At 49.7% G+C, this 26,847-nt stretch overlaps 1 protein-coding gene across 2 annotated transcripts in view; it reads right to left on the bottom strand.

Moving 5' to 3' along the window:
* The window catches only part of PTPRN2 (protein tyrosine phosphatase receptor type N2), a 1,115,035-nt gene that overhangs the window by 668,223 nt on the left and 419,965 nt on the right, over positions 1–26,847 (bottom strand). For both annotated transcript variants that reach the window (XM_051857048.2, XM_051857049.2), the window contains 2 exons: positions 21,409–21,571; positions 1,156–1,513 (listed from right to left, as the gene is read on the bottom strand). In XM_051857048.2, the coding sequence (XP_051713008.2) occupies positions 1,156–1,513; positions 21,409–21,571 (521 nt within the window). The remainder of the gene's footprint in view (positions 1–1,155; positions 1,514–21,408; positions 21,572–26,847) is intronic.

The following is a 26,847-nucleotide window of genomic DNA, read 5'->3' as shown; positions in this document are numbered from 1 at the left end:
TAATGGTGAATTTATGCGCAAACAATTCCTGGCCACGTTCACGGCGGTCTGCTTCCTTACACACCGTTTTCTTTCAAGACAGAACCGAGAGGCAAATATCAGTAATGGAAACACATCTTTCCCTCTAATTTTAATTTTCCGTTCACTCCATTTAAAAATTGCCGTAATGGCCATATGGACAAAGAGAGAGTGAGAATGAGCGAGCTGCCCGGCTGAAAGCCAGCAGCCAGCAGAAAAGACGATTTTCAAAGCAACCTCAATTAAGCTTACACTTACAGAAAATAGAGAGTGCAATGTTAATGTGATTCTCAGGCAGCATTTAAGGGAAAAAAAAATCTGCTATCTGCTTAACTTTGGCATCTGTGCCTCTCAAAGGAGAAGTCATCTTTTATCAGAAATCCACTTTAGGGTGGTTCTGGGGAAACACTCTTAGAAAATAAATAGCTCGAAGCTTTCTATGCATTGTGGAGGAGCTTCCTCCCCGGGATGATCAAAATAAATTAGGTTCTAATAGAATCAAAATATATTAGGTTATAATGCACCTGCAAATATTGAGGACCACACAGTGTTGACACAGCAGTCAGTCCAAGGTCTGCACTATACACTCGATGTGCTATATACAAACGGTATAATCCTCAGAGGAGATCCCACTGAGGACAAGGCAAATAACCGCCGACATATGAGTGACCATGTGTTCAGCCTCTTCGAGCTGGGAGACAAGGGACACATGGAGGCATTCCTATTCGGTTTCCAAAAAACAATGTACACGACACATACAACCTAGGGGCCATGTTCTCCATCCAATTTTTTCATTTCCATCAATAAAACCATGCACTTGTGATGTGCAGGGAAGGATGGGAGAGAAGTGAGAACTCAATACGGACAGCGGCACCCCAGGACAGAAGCACCCAGCTCTCCCTCCAGTAGCAGGTGTCCCCCTGGGCAGGAAAATGGCCTGCTCTTCCCCCAACACTGATGGGGCGTGGGGACCTGGGAGTCCCTTTGCCACTCTGTCCTGCCTCTGCCACGCTGTCCTGGAGGGAGGCATTGATGGGAAGATCTCACAGCATGGGAAAGATGCAGTAAACCCAGCATCAGCAAGGGCCGGCCGGGGAAACAAAGGTGAACAAACGAGACCCCAAGGGGCTCACTCACCATCATCCATGCTGGGGTCTTTTGGGTCTCCTGGAGGTGAGGACCACTGCTGGGGGACTGCTGGTGCCGAGAAGGGCCTCGGTGCTCTTGAGGGATCACGCAGGAGATACTGCAGCCCCGGGTCGCCCTCCCTGGAGGCCGCAGGGGGTCTCTGAGCAGTGTAGGCGCTGAGAGCCGCCATCAGGTGCTGTCTGTCCACACCGCTGTCCACCTTGGGAGTGAGCTCATCCGGCTGGAGTCGGCTGAAGGTGCGCAGTGGGAGGTCCTCAGGGTACTTGGCCCGGGGCACGGGAGGATAGGTCAGTGCAGATGTGTGGGCCACGTAGGTCAGGATGCTCTCAGGAAATGGGCCATCACCCTGAAGGGGCAGAGGAACAAAACAGCAACAGCTCAGGCTCCAAAGTCGGCCACACACAGTCGCACCTGGACAGCAGGCATCTGTGAAATGCAAACCCAAAACAGGAATCTCCGCTTTCCTACCAACGCCATACCAACTTTGCTATTCCAGCGTTATTATTGCATTGGTTTTCTGATAACAGCTTTCTTGTAACTCAGACGCCATGAAATTCACCCAACTCAGTGGTTTTTAGCATATCCAGAGTCATGCAAACACCACCACTATCTAATTCCAGAACAATTTCATCACCCTGAAAAGAGAACTTGGCACCCTTCTCATTCCTTTTTTTTTTTTTTTTTTTTTTTTTTTTTGATAGGCAGAGTTGGTGAGAGAGAAAGAGACAGAGAGAAAGGTCTTCCTTTTTCCGTTGGTTCACCCCCCACCCAAGTGGCTGCTATGGCCGGTGCATTGGAGGACAGCGCACTGTGCCGATCCGAAGCCAGGAGCCAGGTGCTTCCTCCTGGTCTCCCTGCAGGTGCAGGGCCCAAGCACCTGGGCCATCCTCCACTGCCTTCCCAGGCCACAGCAGAGAGCTGGACTGGAAGAGCAGCAACCAACCGGGACAGAATCCAGCGCCCAGACCGGGACTAGAACCCGGGGTACTGGCGCCGCAGGTGGAGGATTAGCCTAGTGAGCTGTGGTGCCGGGCCCGTCTCATTCCTTACTGACTTCATTATCTGGAAGCCACTAACCTACCTTTTGTCTCTATGGATTTTCTTACTTTGGACACCTTATGTAATTGGGATCATACAATCCGTGGTCTTCTGTGTCTGGCTTATTTCACATAGCAGGTTCTCCAAGGACACCCTTGTGGTAGCAGGGATCAGAATTTCCTATCTATAGGTCAAATAATATTATTCCACGGTACATACAGCCCACACTTTGTGTATTCTTGATCAGTTTATACCCATTTTCGTGGTTTCCACGCCATGACCATTCGTGTATTAAATTGTTGACGGACATGTCTTCAATTCTCTTCGGTACATATCAGGCTATAAAATTGCTGGGACATAGGAGTCTGTATTTAACCTACCGACAGCCTGTTTTCCAGGATAGCTACACCATTTTCAAATCCCACCAGTAAAGTATGAGCAGCCCATTTTCTCCACCTCCTTGTCAACACTTGTTACTATCTGTCTTTTACTGCAGCCATTCTAGTGGTTGGGATGTGGTATCTCCTTGTAGTTTTGGTTTGTATTTCCCTGATGGCTGATGCTGTTGGGTATATTTTCTTGTGCTTTTTGGCCATTTATTTATCTTCTTGGGAAAGATCCATTTGTCTCCTCTGCCTGCATAGTGTTTACTGTAACTCCAAAAGGCAGCTTTCCCCATAATTCAATCTCTCCTTCAGTAGAGTCTCCAACAACTTTGTCTGCAGGTCTCTAATTTGGTCCCACTCCTTTACTAATGATGTGAAACAGTTTTATAGCCTACTTTTTTAAAAATAATTTATTTGAGAGGCAGAATTACAGACAGAGAGAGGGAGAGACAGAGAGAGAGGTCTTCCATCCGCTGCTATACACCCCGAACAACCACAACAGCCAGAGCTGGGCCAATCCAAAGCCAGGAGCCAGGAGTTTCTACCAGGTCTTCCACGTGGGTGCAGGGGCCCAAGGACTAGGGCCATCTTTTCCTGCTTTCCCAGGCCACAGCAGAGAGCTGGATTGGAAATGCAACAGCCGGCACTCGCCCTCATGGGCTGCCCATGCAGGAGGAGAATGCTTAACCTACCCCACAGCGCCAGCCCCTAGCCTACTTTTTCAAAATACCAATATTCAATGCAAGGGGATTTGCCAGGTTCCTTCACCAAATAATGACCTCTGACATCATTTACTGGCCGACGCCATGGTGGACATTGCATTGAGCCCCCGCCTACGGTGTCTCCCCACTGCTTTGGTGAATTTCCCCTTGGTGACGATGACCCCTTCATACTTTGTTTCTGCCACTGGAGACAGCAGGGCCCAGCGGCTGTCCCTCTCCCCAGGACAGCTATAAAAAAATGCGAGAAATCTCAAAGGTCTACCTCTTGCCATGGTGCCGCCAAAAAGTCAGGGACGTGCACAACTTGGGGGCTTTCACAGTGGCTACGGCTGTCCTGGAACACACCCAGAGCTCCTGTGAAGGTGAGGCATGGCTCCACAGGCCACTCGTGTTTAAATCTCATATTTTCTCCCTGTACCTCTTCAGGGTACATAATGCATGCTGAGTCAACAGGGATGCTCCCCCCAACAGCTAGTTAATGTGTTCGGTCAAACTGAATTCAAGGCGAGTGGTTCTGACTCCCAGGTCTGATGACTTTCAAAAATACCTGGGTTCAGCCACTCCGCGGCTCAATAGGTTAATCCTCCACCTTGCAGCGCCGGCACCCCAGGTTCTAGCCCCAGTCGGGGCGCTGGATTCTGTCCTGGTTGCCCCTCTTCCAGGCCAGCTCTCTGCTGTGGCCCAGGAGTGCAGTGGAGGATGGCCCAAGTGCTTGGGCCCTGCACCCACATGGGAGACCAGGAGAAGCACCTGGCTCCTGGCTTCAGATCAGCACGCTGCGCCGGCCACAGCGCGCCAGCCGCAGCAGCCATTGGAGGGTGAACCAACGGCAAAGGAAGACTTCTCTGTCTCTCTCTCTCTCTCACTGTCCACTCTGTCAAAAAAAAAAAAAAAAAAAAAAAACAACAACAACACCTGGGTTCAGGCTTTGGAGACAGATTCCCATGTGGCCAAGCTGGAAGTGCAGAAGCGGGTTGAAACGGGCTTGGGCTTTGGCGTTTGTGTATGAACAGGAAAATCACTTGACCTTTTGAGACTCAATTCTGTTTTCTGTCAAAGAAGGCGATTAGATATGATCTCTACATTTTTTATTATTATGTGCACAATGATGTGACTTAACCTACCATCCAAATTGTCCAAATTTGTCCAAGAACTAGCTGAAATGAACTGCTTGTCATTTAGCAAAGAGAAAGCAAGATGAGAGAAAGAGACGAGAGAGAGAGAGAGAGAGAGAGAGAATGGCACCACAGCAAAGAGCCCCTCCAGCCATTTCCCACAAATTGGGAGCAAATGTCAATCTTCAACTCGGCCTGCACTCCCCTTCAGAAAGGCGCTCGCTGAACACCTGGCCAGGTCACCAGGCTGGGGGCTGGGAACTCACATTCAAATACCTCATTAATGTGCCTGGAGCATCCCTCCTCTCTTTGCCAGGAATGCGGCCCAACCTGGAGCTTTCTCTCAAAGGGCCTTTAATTAGCGTCGAGTAGAGCCGCCCCGGGTAGAGCCCATAGCAGGCTTCACACGATGCATTACAAGATCGCAGCAGAGTGCGGGCTGGGCAGCAGACTGGGACAGATAAACTCTTCCTGATTTGTTTATGCTGTGAATCAAATGCAGGTGAAGAGGGAGAGAGCAGCCCAAATCGGGGCTGCAGGAGAAATAGACAACACCTGCTTCTCACGCCACATCAGGTCCTCTCTAAACCACGCCAGTACCATGGTGTCCTGGTGAAGGCGAACATGGCCACCCTCTCCAGGTGCCATCTGAACTCATGGTGTTTCTACAGAAGACAGGGTGGGACCCAGGCACCCTACACGCTGAAGAAAACTGGTAGGAAAGAAGGCACGCGTGGGAGACCAGGCCAATCCCATCAGCACAGTTCTGTGTAACTGTGCAACTTGAGACCACTTAGCTTACCTCTTTAAACCTCAAGTCTACAACCCTGCAAAATGAAAAAACCATTTCCTTTTCATTAAAAAGCAGCTGTGGGCCGATGCCGCAGCTCACTAGGCTAATCCTCTGCCTTGCGGTGCCGGCACACCGGGTTCTAGTCCCGGTCGGGGAGCCGGATTCTGTCCCGGTTGCCCCTCTTCCAGGCCAGCTCTCTGCTGTGGCCCGGGAGTGCAGTGGAGGATGGCCCAAGTGCTTGGGCCCTGCACCCGCATGGGAGACCAGGATAAGTATCTGGCTCCTGCCATCGGATCAGCGCAGTACGCCGGCCGCGGCGGCCATTGGAGGGTGAATCAATGGACCAATGGCAAAAGGAAGATCTTTCTCTCTGTCTCTCTCTTTCTCACTGTCCGCTCTGCCTGTCAAAAAAAAAAAAAAAAAAAAAAAGCAGCTGTGAGGGCTAGGGAGTGCAGAGCTAAGAGCGCCGAGCACAGATCTCAGAGGAGGTATTTGATAAATGGTAGTCACTGTCAATACCACCACCAGCAGCAGCAGCAGTGTCTCCACCATTGGCACCACCGTGATCTGCATCCACTCCACAGTCAGAAATATCACCACCACCTCATCACTGCCTTCGCGGCAGCACTGCCGCCACCATCGGCATCACCACCAGCAGCATCATGGCCATCGCCAGCAGCAGCCTCACCAGCACCGTGCACGCCCCAGTCAGCGCTGCCCTCACAAGTACCAGCTAACTCCGCAAACATCAGCATCACCAGGAGCATCATGCTAAGACCGCTGCGTGTGCCAAGCTCTGGATACAATGTGTCGGGGAGAAGAACTCAGCCCTGTCCTCAGAGAGCTTGCAGACTGACACGCTTGTAACAGTAACTGTGAGGGAAAAGGTGACTCTCATTTGGGGCAAGTCAGAGCAGCTTTCTGGAGGCAGCTCACTGTTGCACGTGGCCGCACGTGGCGTCACATCCCCACCTGCCCAGCAGCGAGAGGGGCAGAGGACTAGCCCCCCTGTGCTCCCCGTGCTCCCCATGCTCCCAGCCTTCAAGACAGGGATCCAGAGCCAAACATCAGGGCTCCTTCCTCTGAGAAACAGGCCTGGCCTGGACACCCTCGCAGCCCAATCCCAGATTGCACAATTATGACAGGGAGACCTGGAGGTCCCGGGAGTCGCACGTGCCAGGGGCACGGAGTGGAGGAGATTTCCTTTGCGCATGAGTTGCGCATGATCATCAGCTATTCTCTTGTGCCAAGCATCCAAAACAAATGAGGAAACTCAAACCAGGACATCTCTGACCACATAACACGCATTTCCTCCCGTCTGCCGCACAGCCTGAAGGCAGCCTTGACAGGTATGTTGATCAAGACCTGCTTGCCTGCTGGCCTGACAAAGCACACTGTCGCGGGGCTGTCCACCGGCTTCCTAATGAGACAATGCCAGGATGCGACTGGAGGCAGCAAGATTTGGGAGCTCAGGGCGGGGCGTGGGGGGGGGGGGGTGTCTCTGGCACTGGCCGTGTCCAGCTCATTAATGGAGACTGGGTTACTTGACTTTCCCACTCTGGGCTTGCACCATAAGGTGGTTCTGGCGACTTGCTTTTACTGCCTCTCTCTTCTCTCTGCACCCATCTACCTTTTGCGCTCTCTCTGTGTCTCTGTCTTTACCGTCTCACCACGGCGGCAGCGGCCGTGTGTCCCAGGGTTCAGCTCTCTGTGCCCCTCCCTCCCCAGTGCAGGGGAAGATCAAAAGGTCATTCTTACTGACAATGCTGTCACAAGGACAGAAGAGTGTCGTGCCCTGAGGGAGGCAGAGGTGTCTATGTATCTCTGCAGCGTAGACACACCTTTCAGTTAGAAAAAAAAAAAAAAAGAAGTCCCTGAGCAGTTTTTACCGAGTTCACAAAACCTATGGGGTGGGAGAGGTGTTCCGTTCTAAACTAGCACACGGACACATTGTCCCGAAAGTTGACAGTACTGTGAAATGTAGATGTTACAGATCTCCACGAAGGATGCAAATCTTGGCAGTTTGGGATTATTCTGAAGAAACAGCGATGACCTAGAGCCAGTATCACCATTTCTCCCCTCCCCCACTCTACACTGCCTCTTACCCTCTGTCATTTCTGCCTGGTCATGCCCTCTTCCCGGCCTGCATTGTGGCCGTTCCAGCCTCCTCAGCCTCTAGCCCTAGCCCTGGCAAGGAGAAAGTACACAGAATGGGTTGAGGCCAAGAATTCCAACCTGGTGGTCCATGTGCCCTGGCATCGGTCGGTTTCTCTTCACGACAGTGGGATACCTGCACAGGCTAAGTTCATACAAAAAAAGAGGTTTTTCTCGGCTCACGGTTCTGGAGATTCAAGGTGCACATAGTATGGCTCAGGCTCTAGCACCCATGAGGAGTCCACGGTACCATGTGCAGAGGAAGGGATGACACGGAGAGTTAGGAAGCAGAGAGGCTGGGCCCAAGCTCCAGCTTTGATCACAACCCTGTTGTAAGAACGCCCTTCCGAGGCCACACCCCCAGAGAACCAGCGACCTCCGCTAGATGCACTTCCTAAAGGTTCCACTGCCACCCAAGAGGGCCACCCAGGGGACCAAGGCTTCAACACAGAGGCCCTCGGGGCACATGCAACATCCAGACTAATATCCAAACCACCCCCTGCTCCCAAAGGCTCATCATGTTCATCTCACACCACAAAACGCATTCATTCCAGCCCCAGGAGTCCCAGGGTCTCAGTGTCCAGCACTGCTCCAAAGTCCAAGTGCAAAGCCTCATCTGAGACTCAGAGCAAACTTGTTTGGCTATGAACCCCTGTGAAAATCAAAAACAAGTTACTGGGCGGCGCCACGGCTCACTAGGCTAATCCTCCACCTAGCGGCGCCGGCACACCGGGTTCTAGTCCCGGTCGGGGCACCGGATTCTGTCCCGGTTGCCCCTCTTCCAGGCCAGCTCTCCGCTGTGGCCAGGGAGTGCAGAGGAGGATGGCCCAATTGCTTGGGCCCTGCACCCGCATGGGAGACCAGGAGAAGCACCTGGCTCCTGCCTTCGGATCAGCGCGGTGCCCCAGCCACGGCGGCCGTTGGAGGGTGAACCAACGGCAAAGGAAGACCTTTCTCTCTGTCTCTCTCTTTCTCTCACTGTCCATTCTGCCTGTCAAAAAAAAAAAAAAGTTACCCCCAACGTAACAATGGCAGGATGGGCACAGAGTACACATTCCCATTCCAAAAGAGAGAAATAGGGGTAGAGCAAAGAAGAGGACTTGACCTAAAGCAAGACTGGACTTCTAAATGCTAACGCTGCGTGTCTGGCACTGCGGCCACCCTGTGGTGCGGGATGAGCTCCCCAGGGCTTGGGCAGTCCTGACACCCACAGCCCACATGGTCGCTGTGACTTCCCAGGGCTGGCGTAGCACAGTGCTGGTTGCTTCCCCTTCCTGGGGGTCTCCACATTGACTTCACTCCCATAGCTCTCCACTAGGCATCACCCACAGGGGCTCCATGCAAGGGACTCCCACACTGCAGCACACCACTGGCCTCCCAGGCTTCCCTCTGGACTCGTAGTGGAAGCTTCCATGACCGCCTGCCTAACTCATGCATCCTGCATGCCTGCAAAAGAGCACTCCATGGACAACACCGAAGCTTGATAGCAGCATCTCTGTACCCAGGCCCCCTTGGCTGCAGCCATGGAATCTTCACGAGCTGAAGGCAGTGACCCTGAGGTTTTGGCGAGCCTGTGGAAGGGATCCCACGTTGCAGGACACACTTGTGCCCCCCAGACCTCTGGGCCTGTGATAGGAGGAGCCCCCAAAAGACTTTGGAGATGACCTCAAGGCCTTTTTCCTACTGCTTTGCTGGTTAGCACATAACTTCCTTTTTTTCTAAAAAAAAAAAAATACTTATTTCAAAGGAGAGAAAGAGAGAGAGATCTTCCATCTGCTGGTTCAGTCCCTAAATGGTTGCAATATCCAGGTCTAGGCCAAAGCCAATAGTCTTGAATTCTATCTGGGTCTCCCACATGCTCCCAAATACGTGACCCATCTTCTGCTGCCTTCCCAGGTTCATCAGCTGGAGCTGCATTGGAAGTGCAGCAGCTGGGACTTGAACCAGTGCTCCGATATGGGTTGCCAGTTTTGCAAGCAGCAGCTTAACCAATGCGCCACCATGCCAGGCCCTCCATGGCTCCTACTTTGTCTCTAATCTTTAGAGCAAACGATTTCTCCATCACACTCTCCTGTTGTGGATGCATGCTTCCTTTACTTCTTCTCTGGCCAAGCTGTGGATTTTGGAAATCTCTCGCTGTGCTCCTGTTTACTCTCAGATCTCGCTGTAAAACTGATCAAAAGCAGTCAATTAAACCCATGCCACAGCCTGGACACTCTGCTGCCCGGACATCTCTCCCACCAGATAAACAAATGTGTCACCTGCAAGTTCACCTCCCACAAAGTATCAGCATGGACACAAGATTGCCAGGTTCTTTGCCACACTTGTATGACAAGGGCGTTCCCTGGTCTAGTTCCCAGAGGGGTCCTTATCCCATCTGAAACCACATTAGCATGGCCTTCCCTGTCCACATCACCAGAATCACCTATAACCTCATTCAGCTGTTCGTTATAGCACTCCAGGCTTTTTCTCACTTGCTTCTCCAAACCCTTCGAATCTTTTCTAGTTAACCAGCACTAATAGCTCCTCCCCACCTTGGGTCTAGTTAGAGTACCAATCGCATCCTCAACAGTGGTTTTCTCTGTGAGCCAAGTTTTCAGTATTATAACTAAAAACCCGAGGCAACCAACTGAAAAGGAGAAAAGCTTCGTTTATCTTACAGTTTTGGAGGCTAAAAGTCCACGTGGCAACATCGCAGCCTTTGACTCTGGGGAGGGGCTCCTGGCAGATGGCGGAAGGTAGAGTTTGTACAGAGGAGGGATCACACTGAGAACCAGGAAGCAGAAGAAAGACTGAGCCCAAATCCGGGCTTTTCAAACAACCCTTTCATGAGAACTGCACACCCAAGTGATCTAAGGACTCCCCACTAGACACCACTTCATAAAGATTCCACCACTCCCCGTTAGTTCCACTCTGGGGACCAACGCTTTCCTACGTGGGACTTGGGATATTCAATATCCAAACTACCTCACCCTCACAGCACCCAGCAAGGCCACTTGTCTATACTAACCTCAGAGGACAGGAGACCATCGTCACAAAGTGACTCACCACACAGAGCACGGGGCCCGGATGCTGCTGGCTTTATATGCTTTGGTCCTCCTTAACCCTCTTTGCAACTCTACAGTGGACACAGAATTACCCCAATTTGCAGTGAGGGAGAGGAGAGACCTGAGGGCTGTGCTAGGATGTGGCCCTGGCTGACTGACCCAGGGCTGTGTGACACACCACAGACAGTGCAGTGGCATTCCCAGTCCACCTGGTGGAAAATGCCAGAATTCGTGGTTCGGAGACGGGAGTTGAATGATCTTCTTTCCTGAGTTTACCAAAATTCCAAAAATGCTGAACAAAGAGTCTAGAATTCTACATCCATTAACACCATTAATAAAACATTGTATTCGTCTCTCTCAGCCTCAGTTTCCCTATCTACAAACCGAAAGGCATGGACTAAAGGTCTCCCGGCTTCCTCGTCCTAATTCAAAGCAAGTCGACCCAAAGTACAATGAACCCTCAGGTAAGAAGACGGCTGCTGAGTTTTCTGTTTCGCCTGATCAGCCTGGAAGCACCTAGTTGGGGAAGGTGAATAACAGAGAATAACACCACAGTGACATGAGAAGCGAAATCAGAAGTCAAGAGAAAAAAGATCTTGTCTTCTGCCCACACAGAACTCAGCACTAAAGAAAAACATGATGAAAACAACAACAGGGTTTCGCACAATGCCTCGTCCCTGCTGAATGGATGTGTTTGCACACTGCCTGTTCCCTCGGCAAGTCGGCTACAGATGGCAGGGCCGGCTACACTTCTCTGACCTGCTGCGTCTTCCACTGGGCCTGGCAGGAGGAGAGACTCAACTCACCACATGGAGAGAACCCAGGGCGTGAGAACAGAGCAGGGACGGAACGGGGAGTGGGTCTGACCGGCATGAAAATGTGTTTACAACCATATTGCAAATAAGGTCATACCTGAGCCAAGAACTCTTGCGTCTGTCACACCTTAGACACTCAAGCTGCTGGGTAAACAGGTGAACAAACACATCTTAATAGGATGGCTTGCCCTGAGCAGTTAAAATGAGCTGGTTAGAACTGTAGACTTTCTCTAAGTGGAGCACGGCTGCTTCTGCAGGTAGCATTTTATCTGCCACTGTGAGTGTTCATTAAGGAAAGAATGGCTGCTTGGCAGTGAACTTGGGGATGATCCTCATGCCTGTGGCCTGCATGCGTTGACCCTTGATTATGCAACAGCCACTAGTGTGCGTGCTAAGAATCCGACACGAACCCTGCAAACAGCTCTGATGCCACAGCTCAGCTTCCCACCAAGGCCAGTGAAAAGAACTGCATGAGCAGGCACCTGTTTTTTGTTTTTTGTTTTTTGTTTTTTTTTTTTTTAAATCGAATGCACATCATAGATGCAGCACACAAAATGTGACTGTGGTTCTCGTAATTCTGTGCCTCTGCATACGATGTTCCCATGGCATAGCAAAGTAAAGGGCAAGGAGGAATGCTGTGTCCCCAGGTGCAACCCCCTAAGGCTGTATCTCTTCAGAAACGGAAGGCAAGAAGGCAGGCTTGCTGGTGGGTGTCTGGCTTGTTTCTGGTTTGGGGAAGTTAGGAATGAGGCCACCATGTGCCAGTCTTCCCGTGAATGCCTGTCATCCCTTCTTCCACCCAAGAGTGGAATTGCTGGGTCCAGGGACAGATAGGCATAACCTTAAAGAAACAGCCAAACAGTGGTTGCAATACTTTATGTGCTCACCACTTTGAGAATCGTCGCGACTCCATAGCATACGTGTTGGTGTGAGACATTTTTAACAATTTTCGGGCCATCTCGTGGATATGAAGTAGCAGTTCTTTTTGGTTTTACGTTGCACCTCCCTAGTGAACAATGATGTCGAGTAGGTTTGATCCTCTCATTGGTTGTCTGTATATCTTTTCTTACAACACATCTGTTTAAAACTTTTATACTTTTTTTTGTGTTGGGCTCTCTTTTCTTTTTTAGCTTTTTTGAGGCATAAGCGACATGCAATCAACAGTACATATGTGTTTAGACCTGGGTGAACATCGATGAAATCATCACCAATGTCAAGGTAGTGAACATACCTGTCAGCCTAAGAGGTTCCTCGTGCCCTGGGTGATACTTCCCCACTCTGCTCCCCACCCTACATCCTCAAGGCTTCCTGCCACCTCAACACTACTTGCATTTTCTACACTTTTATACAAATGCAATTATTACAGCAGGTGCTCTACTTATGCCTGTCTTTCTGTCGGCAGAATTATTTTGAGATTTATCTGGGCTGTTGTGTGCATCAATAGTTCATTCATTTTTATTGTTGGGAAGCATTCCATTCTGCAGATCAAACAAAATTCATTTACGCATTTCCTTGTTGACACAATGTGGACTGTTTCCAGTTGTAAGCATTTACGATTAAAGCAACTATGAAGAGTCACGTACAAATCTTTGAATGGACATATACTCTCACTGATCTTGGGCGGAAGCAGAATGACTGGATCAGAGGGAGGTGTGTGTTTCAGTGTTTAAAAAGCAGTCAACATTTTTTCGCAGGTAACTGTAACCTTCTGCATTGCCATCAGCTGTCTATGAGAGCACGGGTTCCCTCACTTCCTTGTCAACACTCGGACGTCAGACTTACTGTTGGCCATTCTAAGTGGCCTCGTATGGGATCTCAGGGTGGTGTGATTTCCACCTGTAATGAATGACGATGTTGAACACGTCACATGAACGCATCGGCCATCTATTTCTCTTTAGTGAAGTGTCAGTCCAAATCTATTGTGCCCCATTTTTATTTGCCTGCTTTTTCTTTCTAACAGATTTTGAGAGTTAATTACACATTCTGAAAAGAGGTACTTTTCTCAGATGTATCGTTTGTAAATATTTTCCCAGCCTGTGACTTGTTTTTCATTCTCTTAACAGAGTATTTGGAAGAGGAAGATTTTTAAATTTTGAGAAAAGCCAATTTATCACTTTTTCTTTTCTGGTATGCGCTTTTGGTGTCACAGCTATCGATCAGTTTGGAGAAAACTGGCAGCTGAACATTACTAAATCTTCTGACACATGATCATGAAACATATTTCCACTCACTTAACTCTTCTTTAATTGCTGTCATGACATTTTACAATTTTCATTGTAAAGCTGTTACACATAATCTTAAAGTTATTCCTAATTTTGAAACGATCGCAAATGAGATTTTTTAAATGCTATAATCCAGTTGTTGGCATTACATAGAAATACAACTTGTGTTTATGCAGGGGCCTTGTGCACACCATCACTGTCACACTTACACACTAACCTTAGAGGATTTACCAAATTTTCTATAGAAGTTATTCTGTCATCCAGATTACTTTTATCCTCTTTTTTTTTTTTTTTTTTTTTTTTTTTATAGGCAGAGTTAGGCAGTGAGAGAGAGAGACTGATCCGAATTTTCTATAGAAGTTATTCTGTCATCCAGATTACTTTTATCCTCTTTTTTTTTTTTTTTTTTTTTTTTTTATAGGCAGAGTTAGGCAGTGAGAGAGACTGATCCGAAGGCAGGAGCCAGGTGCTTCTCCTGGTCTCCCATGGGGTGCAGGGCCCAAGCACTTGGGCCATCCTCCACTGCACTCCCGGGCCACAGCAGAGAGCTGGACTGGAAGAGGAGCAACCGGGACAGAACCAGTGCCCCAACCGGGACTAGAACCCGGTGTGCCAGCGCTGCAGGCGGAGGATTAGCCTAGTGAGCCGCGGCGCCAGCCACTTTTATCCTTTTTCTTCTGTCACTGCACTGGCCAGGACATCCAATGCCATGGTGAAGAGAAGACCTGAGAGCACACGTCCTTGTCTAATTACAGACTTTAAGGATAAACCTCCAGTCCTTCACCATCCAGTATCTGCTAAATGTAGGTTTTTAATCATAAAGGAAGTTGGCTTTCTCAAGTACCTTTTCCATACCCAGTGAGATATGTTTTTTTTTCCTTTTTGATACGGCGAGTGATACTGATGATTTTCAAGTGTCAACCCAACCCTGCATGTCTGGAATAAAATCTCCCTTGAGTGTGATATACTATTCTTTTTATATATTATTGAATTTTATTTGAAAAAAAACTATTGCTTCAGATTTTTGCTCCTATATTTCTAAAGGATAATTATCTACAAATCAATAGTTTTTTTTTTCTTTTAATGTATTTGTCAGGTTGACTTTGACACACTGAAATTTACTGAGATTGATTTTGTGGCCCAAAACAGAATCTATTTTTGGAAATAGTCTTTGCATACTTTAAAAAGATGTGTATTTGGCCATTTTTAGGTGTTTGATTCTATAAATATCAATTAAACCAGGTAGGCTGACATACTTCAACTGTTCTGTATTACCTATTTTTAAATTTTAATCAGCAGACCCAGCGCTGTGGCGTAGTGGATAAAGACACTGCCAGCATCCCATATGGGCACCAATTCGAGTCCCAGCTGCTTCACTTCTGATCCAGCTCTCTGCTATAGCCTGGGAAAGCAGTGGAAGATGGCCCAGGTGTTTGGGCCCCTGCATCCGCGTGGGACACTCAGAGGAAGCTCCTGGCTCCTGGCTTCAGATAGGCCCAGCTCCAGCCATTGTGGCCATTTGAGGAGTGAACCAGTGGATGGAAGATTCATTTCCTCTCTCTCTCTTTTCTCTCTCTCTGTTTTTGTCTCTCTGTAACTCTGCCTTTCAAATAAATAAATAAATCTTTTAAAAAATTTAATCAGCTACCGAGAGAGTTGAAATCTCTAATAATGATTATGGACTTGGATGTTTCTTTATTCTCACATTTTGGCTTTATGTATCTGAACCCTGGCACAGGTTCATAAAAAGATTTCCACGTCTTCTTAACAAAGTAACCACTTTGCCATTAGAAAATGTCTCTACCTCTGATAATGCTAATTTCTTAAAGTGCACTTGATCTAGTATTAGCAGAGTTAGTCCAGCTTCTTATATTTAAGAGTTTCCATCACATGTATTTTCCATCCTTTTACTTTCAACCTGTATGTCTTTGAATCTCAGGTGCTTTGGTTTTACTAGAGTATACCGGAAACTTGCTTTGTTTTTTTGTTTTTTTTTTTTTTTTAATCTAGTTTGTACATCTCTGCTTCTTCTCTGGGGGACATAGTCCACTTCTATTTAATGTGATTTTATCAGTGCGGCTCCCAGTCTACCTTCATGGGCAGGGCTTGGATCCAGGCTCTAGTGTCTCTGCCAAGTTCTCTCTCTCTGCTCTGCAGGCTGAGTGCCTGTGCAAAAGTCGCTCAGGACTCCTCTTCCCTCCCCAGCCCCCCCACAATGTGCTCTGCATCCCATATGATGGACCCATCTCCACCTGCTGCTTTGTCCATGCCCTCAGTGGGCCACGATGGTGTTCTGGGCAATGCCTGGCATTCCTTGGAAGGCCGGCTCCCAGCCCTCCTCCCCCTCTCCTGTCCTGTATGGTACAGTCACACAGGAAGGAGCCAGAGTTGGGGGCCCACTCACACTGTGCAGCCTAGCCTCTCTCAAATTAGTCTCTAGACACTGAGAACAGCACCTGAAAATGTACACCAAACTCTTCGCCCTTGCCAGGGACTGGTCTCCCTAACTCTTGTCCCGGTCGTATGGGAAGAGCTATGCTCAGTTGTCCCCAGAAGAGTTCATTCTGGAATTGGGTTTGCTCAGGTTTCTTTATACCCTCACCTCCCTGGGGGGTTTCCTAACAGGTATGATGAGAGCTCCGCTGGTTTGTTTGCCAGCCTGGGGGTGGGGATGGAGTTGGTTCTGGACACTGCATTTTGGTCCATCTTATACCACCAACAGGTGATGTCCGGCTGTTCTCCCAACGCCCACCCTCTCATAAGCCCTCCTGGGTCCTGCTTCTCCCACGTGATTTCAGCGTTCCTCCTCCTTTTAGTGTCCCCTCCCTTACAGAATGGCATCTGCTTTTCAACTACAATTCTTGTTTGATTTTTGTCTTTCTTAACCAGGAAGACTGTAAAATCCTAAAAGGCAGAGCCTAAGTTTTATCTGTCCAATATCAGCACCTCATACAGCTTCCTGCACACTAAGTGTGTCTTTAAAATGTTTCCCAAATAAATCAGTTAATTACTTATCACTGTCAAGTAATTAATTTCAGTTTAACCCTCCTCCATAACACAGTGTGAGTGAGGAATTTCTAGTGTTCTACACAATGACTAATGGGCCTGTGACCCAGATACTGCAGTCAATAAAATGAGAAGTTGGTAACTATCACTAACAATGCAGAAGTAATAACAACATGTTGATTTAGTGATCAATAAGAGCTCAATTAGTGTGTCAGAGCTCTGAGTTAGTTGGTTTGATTTAAGGGAAGTGGTGTGATTTTATTCCCTATGGCTTCTGTTATGAAGTAATCAGTACGAAAGCTTTGAAAGATAATAAATTCATACTATTTCTGTATGCTACAGTTAGATTTTTTTATGATAGATACACAGAAAATGATTTATAAAATCATTCACTGGAAACTGGTTGCACTTGGAAGATCAGTGTAGAAACCTTAAATTTCCAATCGCCTGGGGCAGGGGACCAGAAGATGCTGCCCAAATGCCTACGCGGCCATATTTATACATAAATGTCACGCAACCACGTCAGCACAAAAGCTTGGTAACACCTCATTATGTGCTTCTTGTACTTTTAGTCAACGCTCGTTCATTAGAGAGATGACTCAGAGCTTGCTTCTCATTTAAACACTGGACAGAGAAAATAATGAGTTTTGGCTTTTCATGCATTAAAAAAATAAAACAGAGAAGCATCCATCTCAACACAAAAGAAAAAATTACCTAAGCCAAGCATGCCACCAAGTGCTCTATCTCTGAATAATGCCATGAGTGTCCTGCTCACAGAATTCATTCATTTACTCATTCATTCATTCAAACTGGTCACAGAGGACCTAGCGACCATCGGTCTGGGCAACTGGCACCAACCAGAACAGCTGGGGCAAACCACAGAGCATGGTCACTCAATGCCCTGGCCGGGAGTTTGAAATATCACAGAAGGCACACACAGCAGGAGACGGGAGACGTGCTGATGGAATGTTTGCTATGACCACTGCCAGCCCCACGGACCCCCTCATGGTTTCTTGTTGTGGAGGCAGGTAGAGACACGGGCAGGACCTGCACCCCCCTCGCCATGCACCCTAGACCCGACGCACATGGCTGAGCCAGTGGACACACAGCACAAGAGATGGACCCTGTTCCTGAACAGCCGGTGTTGCAGCAAAGAGACGGGGCTGCGGCCAGCTTGCTCTCAGCTGACTGTTGGCTGTGCCTTCTTCCTGCATTAGGAAGCATGCTTTTGAAAGCCTTCCTGAGCCTCAGGGTCAGGTTCCTGGTGCTGGAATGGTAGAGCAGCCAAGTCAGGATGAGCAGAGCTCATCAACACTACTGACTGAGTAGTGAGGCTGCAGACCCGCTGCCCCTCCCCCAGCTGTGGCCGGGTGTGCACCCAGCTGTGCGGGTCTAGCAGAATTCTGTAGGCACATCCTAGAGTGGCTCTCCGAGGCGGGCGCTTCTCTCACATATAGGCTTTGCGTTCCCCACAGGGGTTCCCCACGATACCTTCTAACACCTCCTAGCACGAATTGCTCAATACTCCACCAAACCGTTCCGCGTTCAACAAGTCTCTGCAATTTGCTGCAGTTCATGTCTAACAGCCCTGTGTCACACCTGCTAGTGTCACCATACACGGGGTTGCTAACAGCAAACAGTACGGCAGGCACTCCCTGGGGATCCTTGGCACCCATGCAGGTGCACTACCTACTGCGCCGTGGACAAGGAGCCAATTCTATTCTGAGTTTGCCTCTTCCATTTTAGTATGAGAGCTAATTTTAAAGCAAATAACTGCACCTGGGGGAGAAACAGGACGCTAGGTCCAGAATGAGCAGCTGGGGCTTCTTCCATGCATGAAACCAAACCACCTTGGCCATTGGTGCTTCGGTGTCACAGCCCTTCTGGGGCATCGGCCGGCTGTGGCTCCCAGTCTGTGTTCCTGTTGTTTCTGAGCTGAAGATGAGCACACTTGGGGTGGACATCTAAGTGGAGCCATCACTGTTAAGTTAGCAGGGAAGATGTTAAACCACTTCTTAGAAAAATCCAGGGGCCGGCGCTGTGGCGTAGTAGGCTAAGCCTCCACCTGCGGTGCTGGCAACCCATACAGGCGCCGGTTCACATCCTGGCTGCTCCTTTTCTGGCCCAGCTCTCTGCTGTGGCCTGGGAAAGCAGTAGAAGATGGCCCAAAGTGCTTGAGCCCCTGCACCTGCGTGGGAGACTCAAAAGAAGCTCCTGGCTTCAGATCAACCCAGCTCTGGCCATTGCGACCATTTGGGGAGTAAACCAGCAGATGGAAGACCTCTCTCTCTGCCTCCTTCTCTCTGTCTGTAACTCTGCCTCTCAAATAATTAAATATCTATAAAAAAAATCTGAACACATTTCCTTCCCTTTCATTTGAACTCCTTCTATGTCTTCATCCCCTGCTCTCTCACGTCACTAATGCCATCTCTGGGCTGCACCCAGCTTGCTCCTGGCTGACTGTTCACTCCCAGCATCTGGGGACATGACGCACTGTCTCCAGTGCAGACACCATAAATCCCACGGCCACGGGGAAGACTGAGCATAAAGCTCCTTGGCCCCTTTGATAAAGCACAACAGAGGATAAAGGAGGAAGGCCAAGCACCTGTTTGCTCTTTGTATGTTCTTACATCACCAAGACACAATGGAACTGGGACACCTGTTTCCCATGGCGTCATGAAGTAAAGAAATGAGATCCACAGTGCATGGCAATGACGGCTGGTTGAACCCCTCCAGGGCTCTGGGCACATGGATGAAATTTGTTCCATAGGCACAGTTCTTTTCTCCTGATTCTCCTCTGTGGGGTCACAGAACTCCATGGGGTCCCCAGTGCCTGGTTTTCAGACGCCTAACCTAATTTTCATTCCATGTTTAAAACAGTATCTTGGGCCAGCACTGAGGCTCACTGGGCTAATCCTCCACCTGCGGCGCCAGCACCTCGGCTTCTAGTTCCAGTTGGCGTGCCGGGTTCTAGTCCCGGTTGCTCCTCTTCCAGTCCAGCTCTCTGCTGTGGCCCGGGAGTGCAGTGGAGGATGGCCCAAGTGCTTGGGCCCTGCACCCGCATGGGAGACCAGGAGGAAGCACCTGGCTCCTGGCTTCAGATTGGTGCAGTGCCAGCCATAGTGGCCATTTGGGGGGTGAACCAACAGAAGGAAGACCTTTCTCTCTGTCTCTCTCTCTCACTGTCCACTCTGCCTGTCAAAAAAAAAAAAAATAGTATCTTACTCACGACTATGCACTGGGCAATTTACAAAGAGCCCTGTACATGTTCTCTGGTTCACACTCACAGTAACCTCATGCCCAAGGATCACCCCAATTTTTCAGCCAGGAACCCCGCAGGACTGAGAGCTTAGCGAACTTCCCCTGGACCACCGAGCACTGCACAGAGGAGCTGGCTGCAGAACTGGAGAGCCCCTCTTAGCCTGCACTGGCTCCCCAGCCTGAAAATCCACCTGGAATCTACCGTGGCCTTCACCGTAGCCGAGCCCCTCACAAGCGCTGAGTCCTTATCGGTGACTGGGCAGAAAAATCCAAGTTTAACTTTTTATAAAGTAGCATCAAACGGACTCGGCTCGGTCTCCTGTGGCAAGCCTTGCCCACAGCCTGCGTGCAAGGCCGGGCGCACATTTCTCAGCCTGCCCAGGGGCTGGAGAGGGGCCGAGCACCTCGGGCTCTGGATCCTGCTTCTTCAGCTCGCACCCTCCTTCCCTTTCCAGGCCACTTGAAAGCTGGTGACCCCAGCGTAACAAATACGCATCAAAGCCATTTAAACTATTCTTTTCCATTTAAAACATTCCTTGAGATTCCCCCTTCTGCTTCTCCAAAATGTTCCTTAGAATGGGCTTTGCCTCCTGAAATGGCTTCCAGCAGGTTTTGCTTTGGCATAAAACAAACTTCCACCTGGGCACCCTGACAGGTGAGCCTGCGTCTGCAAGCCTGCCTGCCCCCTGCTGTCCTGGGCACGTATCCGTGTGTGGCACCCAGACCACACCCCGTCCAGCCCTCCTGTCACCCTGCAGTGCTGCCCAGCATGGGTCTGCTGCGAAAGACAGGCCTCTGGGGATGCAGCAGGTGCAGTGCCCAAAACAGAACAGAACACATTCAATGCCCACCCAACTCCAGCCAAGCTGAGGGTCCTTCCTGTCCTCCTCACTTCAGGGTCAGATGTCCACGGCTGTCCCAGACCCTAACGACAGAAGTAAGGCTCTGCTCCCCACCTACCCCTCTATGGTGTTGTGTCTGTGTTTCCACGATGGACAACAACACTTCGTCTCAAAGATGAGCTTCTTTTTTTTTTTTTTTTTTTTTTTTTTTTTTTTTTTTTTTTTTTTTAACAGGCAGAGTGGACAGTGAGAGAGAGAGACAGAGAGAAAGGTCTTCCTTTTGCTGTTGGTTCACCCTCCAATGGCCGCCACGGCTGGCGCACCACGCTGATCCGATGGCAGGAGCCAGGTGCTTCTCCTGGTCTCCCATGGGGTGCAGGGCCCAAGCACTTGGGCCATCCTCCACTGCACTCCCTGGCCACAGCAGAGAGCTGGCCTGGAAGAGGGGCAACCGGGACAGAATCCGGCGCCCCTGCCGGGACTAGAACCCAGTGTGCCAGCGCTGCAAGGCGGAGGATTAGCCTAGTGAGCCGCGGCGCTGGCAAAGATGAGCTTCTAAAGACTCTCACCCCTGAAGGCAGCTTGGGCCACATTTCTAACAGGAAGACCACCACATGGAGGGCCCGTTCTGCTGGACTTGGGACTATGTGAACTCCAAAGGGCTCCAGGAATCTTTCTCTGCAGGCAACACCTGCTCTTCCCAGGCCCACTGGTCTGGGAGATAGGAGTCAAGTCTAAACATCTAGGACATACTCCCAAGTCTTTTGCACACCCTGGAGAAACCTGCACAAGTAGGCAAAAGACAAGCTCTGGGCACAGAGAGAAAGCCATCAGCCGCACCTCAGTTGGGGCTTTGTCATGCTTCTTCCTGGGGTACACATTTGCAGCTGTGGCCTGAGACAGAGCCCCCAGGTACGGCAGGTAGCGCTGCAGCGTCTTGGCCAGGACCACGTCATTCTCCAGGCTGTGTCTCCTTTCATTATCCACATTCTGTTTTGAGGTCCTGAAAAGAAAACCAAGAATCAATCATGTGTTTGATTACCAGCGCTGATCAGCCTGGGTCAGTCTTGGTGAGAAGCCTAACGGGAGCCCAGTGTGGCCTCCAGAGCTCACGTGACAGTGCAGTCTGTGTGCACAAAAAACTATGGGGTCCGGGGCTCCCCTTGCCGACCCTTGACTTGGATCTGATCTCAAGGGTAAGCAGGAGATGGGGCAGACTGGAGCTAGGAAGGTCTGTGCACAGGAGGTTGACGTCAGATCTTCTGTTGGCTTTGAAAGGACGACGTAGCCTCCAGACACTGGGAAAGCCAGCCACAGACCCTCGCCTGGAGGTTCCAACAGGAGCCGGCCCTGCCCACTCTGTGGCTTTATCCTAGTGAGACGCATGTTGGACTCTTACCTTATGCACTGATGGAGGATAATTTGTACAGCAGGTGCTATGTGCTCCTCCACTGTGCCTGCCACCACCATTAAACAATTAGGCACAGGTCACCACTGTGTGCACGGACCATGCAGACAAAGAGCTCTGAGGCTGGGAGGCTCACCCTGCAGCAGGATTTTGGGGGCTGGGTAGCAGGAGCGGTGAGGTCAAGGGCACAGAAATCCAGGCATAGCTGGCCACAGGACTATGGAGGAAAGGGAGACTCTGGGAGACACTTTGAAGGATCCACTGCACGCAGCCACCGCTAATTACACTCAGAGTCATAGAGAGAACGGCTCATTTGCCAGCGAGACCTCCGTCACTGTGAAGTGTAGCCATCAAGAAAGGTAACCAGAGAGGGCCCAGACAGAGCCAGCAGCGAGGGGCTGGGAAAGCCAAGGAAAGGGTGTCCCCACAGGAACCCGCAGACACGGATGTCGGGACTGACCACTGGCCACACTCGGTCCTGGGGAGGAAGTGTAGGGGTCGGAGTGGGAGGAATGTTGGCGTCCCGTCACGACTGCTCTGTCCTCTGATTAACCATAGCTCCCTGGGAGCGACAGGTGGTCTCTCCGAGCCTGGCTCCCTCCCAGCCTGGAGCTGTGGACACTGCAGCTCCGTCCCCTGGAGCTCCCCGCTGCTGACCCAGGCTCTTGCTTTTCTGATTTTCTCACCCACCCCAAAAGGACCCAGGGGGTACCTTCCGTGAGGAAGGAAATTCAAACAACAAGGCCCATCCACCAGCCAGGATGCATACCTGGGGATCTCAGAAAGTTCATGGGAGGTGGAATTAAGACAAGTTTGGGGGCCAGTGCCGTGGCTCAATAGGCTAATCCTCCCCCCGCGGCGCCGGCACACCGGGTTCTAGTCCCGGTTGGGGCGCCGGATTCTGTCCCGGTTGCCCCTCTTCCAGGCCAGCTCTCTGCTGTGGCCCGGGAGTGCAGTGGAGGATGGCCCAAGTGCTTGGCCCTGCACCCCATGGGAGACCAGGAGAAGCACCTGGCTCCTGCCATCAGATCAGCGCAGTGCGCCGGCCGCAGCAGCCATTGGAGGGTGAACCAACGGCAAAGGAAGACCTTTCTCTCTGTCTCTCTCTCTCACTGTCCACTCTGCCTGTCAAAAAAAAGACAAGTTTGGGTGTGGGAGAGCTGTGCAAGCCATGCGTGGTTTTTCCCTAATGTCCATGTTCCACAGACCTCTTCATCCACAGACACAGGTTTAACTGACCTATGGTGTATTTCCTAGTGTTTCCTACTGCTGACCAGAGTTGTGAATTCTGCTCATTTTCAGCTTTTCAAGTCATTGAGGGCCTTGTTTTTGTCCACAAAAGAGGAGATGGGAATTACAGTTAAAGGACAGCATGTTGCTAGGTTAATCCTCTGCCTGCAGTGCCAGCATCCCATGTGGGCGCCGGGTTCTAGTCCCGGCTGCTCCTCTTCCAGGCCAGCTCTCTGCTGTGGCCCAGGAGTGCAGTGGAGGATGGCCCAGGTGCTTGGGCCCTGCACCCCATGGGAGACCAGGAGAAGCACCTGGCTCCTGGCTTTGGATCGGCGCAGCTCCGGCCATTGTGGCCACTAGGGGAGTGAACCAATGGAAGGAAGACCTTTCTCTCTGTCTTTCCCCCTCACTGTCTGTAACTTTGCCTGTCAAATAAATAAAATAAAATCTTTTTTAAAAAAAGAACAGTGTGTTGGAGCCAGGGTTGGCCCCCTTCCTGCCCACATCCCCAGAGCTACCATCCCTGAGCCCCTGCTGCCTTGGGAAACATCCACACACCCCAAGCCCAGGTTCCTCATCAGAACCAGCCTGGGACAGTCAGGTCACCTCGGCTCTGACCTTCAATGCTGCTGCTGGCCCAGCCTCCCCCAGGTCTCCCAGTTTCCCCCCGACAGTGTACAGCCCCAACAGTCACAGCCCAACCTGCCCACGCACTTCTGCCCCACCCCCAGCGGAGGCCGATCCAAGGGAACCACAGGTACTCCTCGGGAGCCAAGGCACAGACCTCGGTTGCTGTGGCCCTGGCTGGCACAAGAAAGCAAGAACCACAGCGGGTGCTGCATGGGGTGGAAACTTTCAGATTTACAGAAAATTGCCGAGACAGTCCAGATGGCTCCCCTATACCCTTCATTTAAATTCCCCTAACACTAGTTGAGTATTTCCATTTTTTTATTGGCTTATTAGCAATAGTTCTTTTATAATTGTAGTGGTTGCTTCAAAATGGATAGCACCCATTTTTAACCTATCCCAACCTGCCTTCAAGTGCTATCATACTATTCCACATACACGATTCATCAAAAACCTTACAACAGTATTCACACGCTTGTATTTCTTCATAAATTCTATTTATAGCTTTGCTGTAAACCCCACAATACATGGTTACTTTTGTGTAAGCTACCAGTTTCCCTCACTGTGATTTAAATAATGAGAAAACACTGCACCTGCTGATCCATGGAGTCTCTGTTCTGTGTGCTTTTCCTGTTTCTGTCTGGCGTTACTCTCCTCCTACCTGAAGGCCCGCCCCTTACTATTCCTAGAAAGACACTTCTGCTGGTGATGGCTTCTTTGAGCTTCTGGATTCCCTGGGCAAGTCTTAATGTTACCTTTAACATCTAGAAGGCATTTTCATGGAATATAGAATTCTTCTTTCAGGACTTCAAAAATGGGGCTGGTGCTGTGGGTACAGCCAGTTCAGCCCCTGCGTGCCACACACTGGCATTCCATATCTGAGTGCTGATTTGAGCCCTGGCTCTTTAGCTTCCAATCCAGCTCCTGCTAATGCACCTGAAAAAGCAGCTAAAGATGGCCCAAGTCCTTGAATCCCTGCCACTCATGTGGGAGACATGGATGGAATTCCTGGCTCTTTGCTTCAGCCTGGCTCAAGTGCTGGCCATTGTTGCCATTTGGGGAGCAAACCCGTGAATGAAAGATGTATCTGCCTCTCCCTTTCTCTCTGCCTTTCAAATAAATAAAATAAAATCTTAAAAAATATTTTCCACTGATAAATATTAATATGTCATTTTTTCTGACTGGTTTTAATATGACTATGATGTTTCATGGACTTCATGTTTCTTTTTTTGCAAGGATCACAGAGCTTCTAGGATCTGAGTTTACCATTTGGATCATATTGAAACAATTCTAGTCATTTTCTTTGAATATTTTTTTCTGTTCTTTTTCCTTGGGATTCCAATTACACATATATTTGGAATCTCAAAATTCTCCTATAATTCACTGATGATGTTTTTGTTTTTTTGGGGGGTGAGAGAGAGAGAGAGAGATTGAGAAATGAAGCTCCCAAACACTGAGTTCAGAGCCCTCAACAACTGGGCCAGGACCTAAGCCAAGGCCAGGTGCCTGGACCATCATATACGTCTCCTGTACAGATGGCAGGAACCCAGTTAATGAAGCTGTCACTGCTGCCTTGCAGGTTCTGCATTGGCAGAAGGCTGGAGCTAGCAGCAGAGCTGGGAACTGAACCCCGGCACTCTCATATGGAATTCGGGCATCTTAACAGCTAGGCTAAATGCTTGCTCCAGATTTTAATTTTTTCCCAATAATCCTTGTTTCCTCATCGATCATCTCTATCACTGCGTCTTCAAGTTCACTAATATTTTCTACTGCAGTGTCTACTTGGCTGTAAATGCAATAGAGTGCTTGTTGTCTACCACACTCCACCCAGTGACCTATAAATGGCATTTCCAGTCTGACTGGAGACCTCCCCAACCCTGCCTCACCAGAAACATCAGTATCTACAACAAGTCACACATGAAAGTACCTTCACAAGATCTAAGAAAATAAAACGAGTGACTGCAGAGACTGGTTTCAGCAGCAACATGAAGAAAAGACGCATGAAAGAGGGCAGGAAGGAAAAAGCTGTCCTTTTTACTCCAAGCAATGAGCCCAGAGAGAAACGCATTCCACGCCAGGGAGAGAGGGAACTTAAGTGTTGGGCTTGGAATCTGGTAAAAGACCCATCAGGGTGAAACTCAGAACCCACCCAGCCCACAGCAGGAGCCTCCAGACACATGCATTAGCCTGTTGGCCAAGTAACTAGCTCTACTACGCCTCCATGACTGTCAGGCTGCGAGAACAGAGAGAGAGTCCAAGAGCAGGTATTTGGTATAGCAGGAAAGACACTGCTTGGGTCACCCACATCCCATATTGGGAGTATCCGGGTTCAAGTCCTGGATCCACTCTCGGTTCCAGGATCCTGCTAATGCACACCCAGGGAAGCAGCACGTGGCAAAGTACTTGGGTCCCTGCCACCCATGCAGGAGATTCAGGCGAAGTTCCCAGCTCCTGGCTTTGACCTAGCCTAGTCTTATCTGCTATGGGTATTTGGAGGAGTGTAAAGTAAATAGGTGATATGTCTATGTCTGTTTGTCTGTCTGATTCTCTCTCTCTCTGCCTTTAAAATAATGAAAATAAAAATAAATAAAATAAAAAAAAAAAACACAAAGAAAGACTCCATCCACCGAGAACAGGAAAGGAAGAGAGCACAGAGCTTGCCTTGGGATGGGTCCATCCCAATGGTGCCAGTGCCCAGAACGCAGCTTCTAGAACGCGACAGCGCCAAGCAGAGATGCGAAGCCTCCACTGGATGGATTTGTACTCTGAACAGCATAACCTCTAGCTGGTTACAGCCATCTCAGGCCACAAGTACCCCGCAGCAGCAGGTGGGCCATAGCAGTGTGGGCCGTAATCCTGTCCCTGTGCTGCCCTGGTTTCACTGGATTGTGGGCTCCAGGTGTGACCCAGAATTATGGCATCGGTGGGCATAGGATGGCCCACCCCCTTCTTCCTCCAGCTCCAGGCAGTCCAATGTCATTGTGTGGGGAAGAAGGAGACAAGCACTGAGGAGT

This window comes from Oryctolagus cuniculus, chromosome 7 (genome assembly GCF_964237555.1).
Source record: "Oryctolagus cuniculus chromosome 7, mOryCun1.1, whole genome shotgun sequence".
Lineage (NCBI taxonomy): Eukaryota > Metazoa > Chordata > Mammalia > Lagomorpha > Leporidae > Oryctolagus > Oryctolagus cuniculus.
Note: the sequence above shows the minus strand (reverse complement) of the source record. Positions and strands in the feature narration are given on the sequence as shown.